The sequence below is a fragment of the Fragaria vesca genome, linkage group LG2 (genome assembly GCF_000184155.1).
Source record: "Fragaria vesca subsp. vesca linkage group LG2, FraVesHawaii_1.0, whole genome shotgun sequence".
NCBI classification, from domain to species: Eukaryota; Viridiplantae; Streptophyta; class Magnoliopsida; order Rosales; family Rosaceae; genus Fragaria; species Fragaria vesca.
The window spans coordinates 1581615-1593543 of record NC_020492.1 but is presented as its reverse complement, the minus strand read 5'-3'; the positions used below and the strand labels follow the sequence as shown (position 1 = coordinate 1593543).

At 38.8% G+C, this 11929-nt stretch overlaps 2 protein-coding genes across 2 annotated transcripts; one reads left to right on the top strand and one right to left on the bottom strand.

Annotated features, from left to right (window-relative positions):
- The first annotated feature begins 3470 nt into the window (after positions 1-3470).
- LOC101299335 (transcription factor RADIALIS-like) lies at positions 3471-4602 on the top strand. The gene is made up of 2 exons (XM_004289623.1): positions 3471-3802; positions 4264-4602. The coding sequence occupies exons 1-2, from the start codon at positions 3525-3527 to the stop codon at positions 4286-4288; spliced, it is 303 nt and encodes a 100-aa protein (XP_004289671.1). The 5' UTR covers positions 3471-3524; the 3' UTR covers positions 4289-4602.
- A 1385-nt stretch (positions 4603-5987) lies between these two features.
- LOC101299043 lies at positions 5988-8016 on the bottom strand. Its single transcript, XM_004289622.1, has 2 exons — positions 6543-8016; positions 5988-6436 (listed from the first exon to the last, which is right to left on the bottom strand). Exons 1-2 carry the CDS (start codon positions 6819-6821, stop codon positions 6341-6343), a joined length of 375 nt encoding a protein of 124 aa, XP_004289670.1. The 5' UTR covers positions 6822-8016; the 3' UTR covers positions 5988-6340.
- Between the last annotated feature and the right edge of the window lie 3913 nt (positions 8017-11929).

Here is an 11929-nt window from a genome sequence, read left to right as displayed (position 1 = left end):
CTATACATAGAAAATACTAAGCAGAAATTTATACTGTACGTACTCTTGGACCAACAGAGTCCCAAGGTTAAGCAGCTTTCCAACTTGTAAGGAAGGACCAGTTCTAAAAGCATAGCAGTCCTGAAAGAGAGGAGGAATCTGAGGTTAAACTTTCCGTTAGAGATAGACTGAATGATAAGGATTCCATATATTGCTAGGAGACTGTATCTCAAGGCATCTTTATTAAGTATACATTCCTAGAAAGTTGCTCAAAGTTATTTTCAACTAATGATAAGTGATAGCCCCATTAGCGTGTGGTCGGTATCCCATGATTTGATTGCTGCAACTTGACAATGGAGGCATCACATTTGCTTTCGATGTTTCGATGACGGCTGCAGTAACATTACAAGAAAAACTCAAGCTGTTGGTTAATGAAAATTATGGGAAATGTAGAGAAGTCATATGGACGGAAACTACAGTTGACACAAAAATGTGTGGAGAGCAATCTGGTATCGTAGTCTCTTAGATCAACTTTTGATGATATTCGAATTCAAATGTAGATAACTTTGAGCTCAATACAGTTTGTTGGCTCATTCCCTGATCTTAAAAGTACTTACGGTCCCATGGTTGTGCACTTGTGCAATATACTTTGAGAGCTTTATTAGTCGTAGGAGATTTCGAGTTTTAATCCTCCAATCCTCATTCCTCCCTTCCTTTCTGGTTCGAAAGGTGCAGAGGCTCGGGCTGCACCAAAACATCTCTCTATATATATCTCAACTTCTGTTCCTCTTCACGTGTAGATATATTATCTTAAACCTTAAGCTTGCATTCTAGTAGTCTATCAGTAATATGCCTAAGATAAAATTTACATTTGCAAACAAAAGTGCAATTTAAATGTTAAATATAGCATGTCCAATACTCCTCTGGAAATCATGTGCCATGAAAATATATGAGAATCAATATAAACTCCAATAGCACCAACCGTTCTATCACTATAGCATCATCAAAAGTTGCAGGACCCTGCATTTCTCAGGCACAGAAGTCTCCTTTTTCAGCTATTCCAATTCTGTACACCCCAATCGATATAAAACCTAGTTTTGTGGAACCTTAGTGGTTTTGAATTGACTCAACTGAGGTATACTTGCAGGATTTTGGCAACTATAGACATAGCTTGGGGCTACCTTAACCAAGTTGCAATAGTAAAGCCATGGCATCACATCACCGCCCTCTAAAATCTGATGCCTCCGACTTAGTCTTTTATTCCAATCTGATATCTGCTCTTCACCGAAAACATTCTGTCACTCTCTCTTGATTGGGATATCCCTTAACTCTGTGTTATGCTAATTAAACCGACTACTACAATTCTGCAAAGCTAATAGAAAAGTCACATAATATTTATAGCTTCTGCGGAGATAATTAAAATTGCATGAAACTAGAATGGTACGTTATGATGTTCTAATCTATTGTTTTCTTCAGACTTTACGTTAATGCTGCAGTCCACAAATTAAAAGAACTAGCTAGGTACTCGATACAGGATGATGCAAAGAAATAAAGCAATTTATATCTTTACTCGCTTCTTATCAGAAAATATAATATCTAGCAACTGTGTCCTAATTGCTACCAAACACTAAATTACAGAAACCTTTAACAATAAGTAACATTATGCATGCTGTTCACTATTGCAGATTTGCAGCTTTCATAAGTTCAAAAGTTCACATGGCGGGCAAGTGAACAATGGCTTATGAAGGATTCTTTGACATTATTGCAAGTCGGTTGCCCATGCGTCCCTGACTAGGATGATCAGTTAAGACATAGCTGTAGCTGTTCATCATGAATAATAGAAGCAAAAAACCAGAATAAGAACCAAACTCAAAGTATTCTTTGTTCACCCCGAGAGAGGTAAGCTTTAAGCCCCTTTTTCTTTTACCCTACCGATAACTAAATATAGAAACTGAGAACAATGATTTCTGGATTGAAATGAGCTACAATATGAAAAACAAGTGGGCAGTTGTAATGAACTAATGTTTTTCCGACTCCAGTCCAATGCACCATACTGAAGCAAGTGAGCAACAGCTAAAGACAAGGCAAAATGATCATGTATGGATATCTTTGTTCTGTATGATAGTACTGAAATTTGTATTTCTCTACAAATGCTTTTTTCAACTGTTTGACACATGAAAGGAACAAAAATAATGAGCATGAAATAATTGATCTCAATTATTATTTCCTAGCAGAACTCAAATATCCAGAATCAAGGGTTTTCTGCTTTGTTAGCAAATTTAATCAAGAAAAACGTTGGTTTTCCATAATTACTAGGAGTTTAAGTGCAACTGAAATATTAGTAGAACTCTGATTATACCAGATGATGGGATATTTCAGGTTGTGATAAAAAATATCTCTACGTACAAACCATGCATCATTATAAGGACCCAGCTAGCTGGCTTAGCTTGGAAGATTGTTCAGGACACAGTACACTAAAGCAAGATCATCACTTATTCTCAGTACACAGAGGCCTCTTGCTAACTACAAAGCTCTTCGAAAAAAACCAGAAGAAGATGAAAATGAAAAATGGGGTTTACGATGTTCTCGTGAAAGTTTTGTACGATCAATCTGATGTTTGAATCATATGGACCCCCACCTGAGTGACCATGCAAGTTAGAGAGTAAAACAGAAGGGTAATCTGGATGAGATCTCAACAGATGAAGAAGCTCGATCACCTAGATAGTATTTCAACTTTGTTTTTACCTCATTTGGAATGTTTATGTCTTAATGCACAAGGCCTCTAACTTCCCAAACTACCCCCCTTTATGCATAAGCAGGCAAGCTTCCAAATTTACCAAATCCGGAGATAAGATCTTCTAGGGTTTTGAGCTTGAATTGACCAGTTGAAGTGGTTTCATAACTTCTAATGCATTTTACATTAACCCAAGTACAGAATAAGAACGATTCCCTTGAATATATTGATAATTATTGCCAGTTAAGTCAATTTGCAACTCAAACAAGAGATTAGTTTTGAGGTTTTGTGGGTACCTTTTGAACTTGTAATAAACAAGCAGAAAGATTAAAAAACATGTCTTGCCAAAAGAAGGAGATGATTGAAAATCCGACCTGTATGTATCTCTTGCATTATTACTAAACCTCCTTGCTCTTAACAAGGAAAACCGTCTTTCTGATACAAATATACATAAGAGAAGGGCAGGAAAGAAAACGACTTTACTAAATAAACTTTATGGATTATTTGTGTGTCAAAAATTCCTGGAGATACTGATTCTCACTTCTGTTTAGTCTTCCTCTTGTTTTTGTGGTAGCTAGGGAGACAAATCATACAAATTCCACATCATTTTTGCAAGATCTCTTTGCCAACTGGCACTACCCAACCCCAAGCCCCTCAACCTTGCTTATAAAAGGGCAAGCATTTCCACCACTCTGCACACATCACACAACTCTTGACTCAAGTCTTGATCACTCCTGCTCATAATCACCCTCTCCTCACTCTCTCCTTTTCCCTTCACCCCTTTAGAAAACCATTTCAATACTGCTCCTCAATGGCATCAAGCTCAATGTCTTCGCGTAACTCTGGCTCCTCTTGGACCGCCAAGCAGAACAAGGCCTTCGAGAAGGCTCTAGCCCTTTACGACAAGGACACCCCCGACCGCTGGTACAATGTTGCTAGGGCTGTCGGAAACAAGACTCCCGAGGAAGTCAAGAGGCACTATGACCTTCTTGTGGAAGATGTGAAGCATATCGAGTCCGGCCAAGTTCCTTTCCCGGATTACAGGACTTCTGGTGGGAGTGGGAACATCGGTCATGATGAGGAAAAGAGGTAGTCTTTACTAATACTATTTGTCAAAGTCCTCCTCCACCACCTAATTACACAATGACATATACTAATGTTACTTTCTGATTCTTTGACAACACAATGTGAAATTTCTGGGCTTAAATTCTTCTACTACCATTCAACATCAGCAAGCTTTTTCTTTGCATCTTATTCTATGCTATAATAGGACCATCCACTGGACCATTGACCTCTGCTAACCCACTTCTTACTCTTACGTTTACATATATATCTAATGGTCAATATATTAGAAGCTGCTAGCTATTGGGTGTACAAAACTACAAGTAATCTCCAAACTTCAGACTGAACCTATTTTAACCTCGAGCAACACAAAGCTAGTTGCAAGCCTTCATCCACATGAACCCATTAGAGTTAATGTGGCACATTAGAGTTAATATTTAGCCAAAGCTAGAGCTAATCCCATTGAGCCTTGTCTGCTAAATTTACAGGATGAGGAACCTGAAGCTCCACTGATGCAGCAGCACAAGATGTCTCCATGTACCGACTAGTTAATGAATAAAGACTCATCGCTAGCTGGATCTTCTGATTCGTTTAATTCGATGACGACGCTGTGGTATAGTACTAAGTACAGTTTCTAGTAGTTGATCGAAGTTATCACAAACCCGTGATTCTTCTGTGTTGTTAATTAGATTGCCGCTTTCTTAATTTGTTGCTATAAACAATTAATCCTATATATGCATGTAATATAGCTATGTACTCTGAATTTCCAAGTGTAAGATTCAGCTTAAGCTGCTCTATGGAATCTTATAAGTTTGTATCAAATACTAGTTTTCAACTCTTCATCATGATCATATTCAATGCATATAAGTGAGACAACACAAGCTTCACACAATCAGACTCGAACTAAAATCCAAAACGGGAAGCCACAGAAATGGAATTAATAATTAACAAGAAACTAATAATCATTGACGTTTAGATTTGGATCCCTAATCGCTTTGAGGCTTAAACTTGAAAATAGATAGATTTATAAGGTGAAGAAAAGGCGGGAAACTGGGTTTGAAGTAGTTGATAAGCATGTTTCCCGCGATGAGGTTTTGCCAGATGGCCAAATACCCATCAGAATTTATTGGGAATCAAGATTCTGGTCACCACCTAGACTTTTAGGATTGAAATTTGGAGGCAAATGTTGAGATTGAGATATATATCCCACATCGGAAATTGAGACTTTACCTGTGGGTTTATAAAAATTTGGGTCACTCTATCGCCAATTGGTTTTGGATGTGAACTCCAGATTATTTTATCATGGTATCAGGGCGGGTTACCCACGTCTACGTGTGAAGTCCAATGGCCACACGCACTCCACGTCACCTAAAATGTTGTCCACGTGTTAGGCTTGAAAATTCGTCACACATGTGGGGGCGTGTTGAGATATATATCCCACATCGGGAATTGAGACTTTGCTTGTGGGTTTATAAGGGTTTGGGTCACTCCATTCATTGCCAATTGGTTTTGAATGTGAACCTCGGACTATTTTATCAGCAAATTCTGTATTTTTGTGGCTCGGTTGATGATTTGATTGGTGTTCAGAAGTTTACAATGGAATTTTGGTGGTTGCATCACTTTGGTCGCCTTGCGAATTTTTAAATTTTGATACATCATGTTATTAAGAGTGTTTCACGGTCGCTGCTCGTATTTCTTTGCTCGGGTTTATGTCTCGCTGAGCATTGTCCAAAGTTAGTATGTATTGTTGAAGCCACCCTAAGCAGTAACTTTGATCCCCTCAATCCTAGCTCACCCATTTTTAGAAAGAAAAGTATTTACATACTTGTTTAAGAAAGACTATTGTTGGTAGATGATCCGACACTGCCCCCAATACAAAATTTGCGTTGCCTTGAGTGGATCCAGGTTCTACTAGATGGTTTGTTAGCAATTCAAAGTTTGCAAAGGGTCCGGGTTTGTTCACCAACCCCTCCAGTATACGAGAGAAAGCATGTGCCCCCCTTGCTTGGGCACTAGTTTGAGCAAAGCAATAGGTCAACCAGTAGCTAAGCTAGAAGAGAACCAGAAACATCTAAAATGGACCATAATTTATGATCTCATACCAACCATTGGTGATCGTAGCGTAATTATCAATGCGATCTTCAATTTTCACTTGGGCAGATTTTGATAGTTTTCCTGTAACATGATAGTCCAATGCTTCAATTATATGAGATGCAATTCATCTTACCGATTTTTATTTTGAGAAAATGCCTATTTAATACTAATTTTAACCTTTAATTGGCTGAAGGTGTGAGAATCACGGGGTGGAAAAAGATTTACCTTTTGGATCAAATCCAACAGTGACTAGCTACATGCTAAAATAACACATGTTTGGATCACCAGAGCATTCCTACCATTATCAACTACGAAATCGACTTCATGACAGTCGTCCTTTACAAGCTTAAGTTTACAAGCTAGTTGAAATGAAACCGGAGTGCCATAAACATAAACACACGGAAATTCAGTTGTCAAGGAGCAAAGTTATTAGTCTTGGAGTTACAGAACCACCTAAAATAGGAGATGGAATCAGTCTGCTACAGTTGTTTGAAGCGGCAAAGAACTCTCAACTCCCTTGGCATCAGCAGCATTCTTCTCAGCAACAACCTTTGACATTTTAAACATCTGAAATGAAAGCAAAAGTCACCCAATCAGCGACCAATTATAGAATGACATGCTTGTTGGGTAAGCAGTATTTAGCAACAGCATTGAAGTTGAAGCAAGAACAAACCTTGTCAATGGTCTTCTTGAAGCAAGACACATGTTCATCCATAGAAGCGTGGATAAACTCATCAATGTGATCCTTCACATCTTCCAAGAAAGTAGCTTGTTCATTCTTCTTTTTTCGGCATGATGTGGGGGTTGCAGCAGCAGCAGGGGGAGTAGGGGTTGTTCCAGCAGCAAGTGCAGTAGTGGTTGGTTCAATAGGCTGATTTTCAACTTGGCTTTTCTGTGATTCCATCTTCACCAACACCTGAAACAAGTTTTCATTACAAAAGTTGTCACCCATGGTCTAACAATTTAACGAAATGAAACTGCTCATTTTAAACTTCACAGGCATCGGTAAAAACAAGCCACTGCAAGAAGTTTGATCATATCATTACAATGTACAACCAATCATCAAAGAATATCTCAAAAACAGAACATAAAAAGTAGAGAACAACTAATTCGAAATTCGACCATCACCAGTCAAAACCACAGGTAGCAAGACTCTTCAAGTGAATATAATAGTAAGAATCAAAAGAATCAACAAAAATGGCAGTTACTCTATTTGCCCAACTTGGTGACCGGCTGGTTTAGATAATATCTCAGGGTCATCAACGCAAGAAACATAAGTTTGAGAGAAATTAATAAGCTGTTTGAGCCCTGAGCTAGTGAGCTATGACATTATCACAAGTTGCTAAATGCCATCTACATGTTTGTTATGATAAGCGCCCTTATCCGTACAAAAAAGCAAACTGATTTCTCTCAAGATTTCATGGAAAGGAACAATCTGATCAGATGCAACAAGTTTGAAAGTTTCGTTAACATAATACAACACCAAAAATTGATACTTTACAAAGATTTTCGGAATACAAGTTTTATTGAACTGCACACCAGGTGTTCTAAGTAATGCAGCAGACAAAATATCGCTACCAATCGAGCAACCACACCAAATCTCAAGAAAAGCAAGTTCGAGAGAAAATAATAAGGTATACGAGTCGGAGCTACCACATTATCACAAGTAGCTTTCTGCTTTAAATCCTAAATTTCATCTACATGCTAGTTAGCTTACATACCCCTATTAGCACATCAGTACAAGTTAGGTCCCAAAATTTAATTAAAATTTAAAAGAACCAATTTGATTCGATGCAACTGTTTGCCTCTTATCATCAAGAATTAAAGTTCCATTAACACAATATAACATCACACAATTATAATTGCATGATAGTTTACATAAACTTGCTAACAAACAAGTGCTATCGAACTGCACACCAAGTGTTCGACATAATGCCGTAGACAAAAAATACTACCTTTCAGAGCAAACAAACCAAATCTAAAGCAATAATGCATCATACGTTTGATCAATTACAGAATCTCGAACAATTTTCGCCAAAAGAAAAAACTAAATCAGCAGCTTGATATGGAAGCACAGACAAAAATTATGCAACGCGAAAATTAATGATAGAGGTAAAACGACGATTCACATTAGCTGATGAAAAAGTAAAGGAATTGGAATTTCAGAAAACACGTACCTGAGAATCCAGAAGGAGAGCAAGTGAAATTTGTAGCTTTGGCGAAGAAAATTGGTTGGGACTTTCTGTTTATAAAGGAAACCCTGCTTGTTCACCAAGACAAAGTAGACAGCCGCCTTGTTCCCCAAGAAGGTCAAGCAGTTGGAAGGGTCACGTGGCCTTGAATTAATCAGATTGGGCCTGCACGTTAGTTCTCTCTTCTTATTACCCGGGTCACCGGGTCCAGTCTCTTTCGGTAAGAATCGAAAACAGGACCTTTACAAGAATGAAATCATAACACCGTTACATTTAGACAATTAGCTCATTTATTTCTGTGAGTTTAGTAGAGAATTAAATTATATAAAAAATAAAATACCAGAAAAACATAAAACAAAAACCAAGACGCTCAGTTGCTGTACTCCAAGCCTTATGTATTTATCTAGCTGCTGCTAGCTCGCACAGTCTGTCAAGCTATCACCGCACTAACACTTATTAAACTTTGATTTTACTCATTGGGTCAGGGCTTGGAGAAGTGTTAGGCTCAACTTTCTTGAATTTGAGCCTGGACCCAAGTTCAAGGACCCAAGCCCAAAACCAAACCCAAACCCAAACCCGACTGGGTATCTCGTAGATCTTTGCCGCATGCATGTATTCCGACGGCATCCAAGAGATCACCATCTTCCTTGATTTAGCTTTTCGCTCTTCACTAGCAGATATACATAATTTCCTACCAAAACTCTTCATCAGCGTTGACAGCAGCCAAGGCGGCTTCACTGTCAACACTCTTGATCTCATTGGCGTCATCATCATATATAAACCAGTGAGAGCACGACCAGTTCCTCCTCAAGTAGAAACCAGGTCTTTGGTTGTCGCTTTCAACAAATAAGGTGGCCAAAAAGCCTCCATCTTGCAGCCCTCTTCAATTTTGGTGGCAAGAAAGCTGCCCTCAACAGATCTGGTGGCAAGAAAGCTTCCACTCAGCGCCGCTGTATGAACAGAGGACGAGGAAAACCAGCTTGGTATTGGCGATGAGCGTCCTAAAATTGGTGACAAGCGCCTTGGAATCGGCGATGAGCTCTCTGCTATTAGTGTTGAACGCTAAGGTTGGATGCCCAAGCCATGGTAGCTAGGGTTTGGGGGGAAAATGGAGAGGTGGGTGATGAGTGGGCCGAAGTCGCTTGGAGGCTTTAGGTTTTTTTTTTTTTTTTGGTCTAAACATTTAATTTCCTTTTTTTTTTTTGAGGAAAACAATAAGGCATGATGTTTAGTCACATTTTGAAGTAAATCCAACAGTAGAAACAATTATACACAAGTTATGTTTTATTTTCTTTGAGAGTGAAATTCACACTAAGGTTGGCTTCGCTTGAAAACCGAAACTGTTGCCTTATCCGAAACATTTTCACTTGTCCAACGATGTGAATATAACTAGATTGAGCTTTTTCGTTACTGAAAGTTTGGTTTACTGAGATAAACAGATGATTTCGGTCGAATTTTGAATGCCAGAATCTAGAGGTAATAATTCGTACAACAAAACAATATGGCTATGTATATATTGCAAATTTGTTGGTCTATAAATATGCCGATCGTGATGTTTGGAAGGCGTACATATATAAGGAAAAAGAAGATGAGGCATGAAGAATAATGAGGAAAAATGATTTAAGCAAAGACATACAAAATAAGAGTAGTAGTAGACGAAGCTAGTAGTCCACGAATTATATTCATAAGAAGTCGCTCCACTTTTCCCGCAGCCTTATACCGAAGCCTAGGTTTCCCTAGGTTTTGTGCAGCACGGCAGCGGCGGCCCGACGGGTTATCCATATGCTACAGGACGTCTTTGGTGTTGTGTTCTTATCGGTGAGCGGAAGAGATAGTGGAGTTGATAAGTTCTTTGGCTTTTACAGAGGTGAAGCTGGGTCTTCCCGGATCTGTTTTGGCAAGGAAGCGAAGGCGAAAGGCAAGCAGAGGGTTGCGAAGGAGAGGAAGGCTTTTTTAGGACAGAGGTTTCTGATCAACGATGGCTGAGGGGTAGTAAAAGAAGGCAGAGGAAGGTCTGCGGCTCAACGGTGGTGGTAGTTTGTGAGGTTGAGGTTGTCTGTGATTGGTGACGTCTAAGAGCAGCGGCTACCAGGTTGCTCTAGACTTGTTCTAGGGTGTTGTGACCTCCTCGCGGCGGCGCTATGAGATCACGGCCAGGCAAGCCACCGGATTGACCGAACGGCAGCGGAACCTAGAAGGCCTTTAGTGGCCGAGTGATAGGAGCACAAAGTGTGACGTTCTTAATATGTTTATACCCTTTATTTACCCTTTGTTAACTCCTATTTAGTTGTTTTAGCTTTATATTTGTGTTTAGTGTAGAATAATTGCTTAATGTAGAAATATGTAGGTTTTGGTGTTAGAATTCATAGTAATTTCGGAATTGAAGAATTGGGTGTTGAAATTGTGCTAAGTGTTGGAAATCCTTGTTTACTCAGGATTCTTTTCTTGATCAGGATTCCATCTTTCCTCTTTCCTAGTTTCTAATTTTCTTATTTCTATTTCAGGAAAGTCTAAACCCGTGTTGACTAGGAAAATGTTTTCCTGACTCATGAGAGAAAGGTGGCCGGCAGCTAGGAATTCCTGCTTGAGCTAGGAGAAGTACAATCCGAGATATGTATGGAGATGCCGTGAAGATTTCCCAAGTCACCAAGGAGAGAGAAACCGTGCGGCCCAAGAGAGAAGATTTTTCCAAGTTCAAGATGGCACTACTATATCGTTGTGTGACTATAGGTTTTCTGTTGTATATCTCGGGCTTGTCTGATTGAATCTTCAGACAAGTGTGAAAATCACCGTTGTGTGATCACATTTTGCTCAACAGTTTAATACTTTCGTTGTATAAGTCGCTGCGCAGATCAATGCCATGCGTGGCATGCACAGCATCGACAAGTCCACTCAGATAACAAACAATAAAACATTTTCGTTGTATTTTTACCCTTTCAGACAACTGTTGGTTTTCATTTCTACCGTTGTGTGTTTTTCAGTAAGCTATAACAGTTTATTCCCTATCTTTACTGTTGTGTGACGTTGAATAACCTACAACTGAAATATTTGGACCGTTGTATCACACAATAGATATAGCATTCTGCTTTTTTGTTTGATGAGAATTATACAACAGCTGCATTTTCATGTGGACAGACTTTGTTGTCCAAGTTTTACACACACAAGCATCACAAAAGAAACTGCTGCACAAATGGACTGATACCATAAAACATTGCATTTCAGCTTCCATATATATCATTCAAGCTTCCACAAACAACATTACAGCTGAATAATAAACTGAAAACAAACAACTAGTTAAGCTCCTAGATAGTCTTACATGTCCAAAAGCATTCCAACATGAGAAATGCACAAAGTATGTACTACCATATAACTGTTCTGAATATATAGAAACACCAAGTTCAAAAGCAGAGTACTACCACATACATATAGAAAGCACCAAGTTCACCAAAACAGACCAGATCATGCACCTTATAGGTATTTGCTGATGATGAACTTTGCCCACTCATTCTTTAACACATCCAAATCATCTTGGGTGTAGACAAGTTTGTTTCTCCTGTCCTACCGAAAAACATAATGTTAAAGTTAGACATGAACATGACATTATCCCGAATATCTGATTCCCAACACAAACACAAATAGTAGTTGATTATACCTTTGTTTTTCCAGGAATATTCAAGCGAGTTTTCACCCCATCCTTTGTTTTTCCAAGAATATTCAACAAAGTTCCTATAAGGCTCTCAAAAACATTTTTCTCGATATGCATGACATCAAGGCAATGCTGAACAGGGAGAAACTTCCAATATTCCAGATAGTTTGCTTCTTGATGATAAATTGATAGTTTGAGTCTTACTTGCAGCTTCCTGATAGT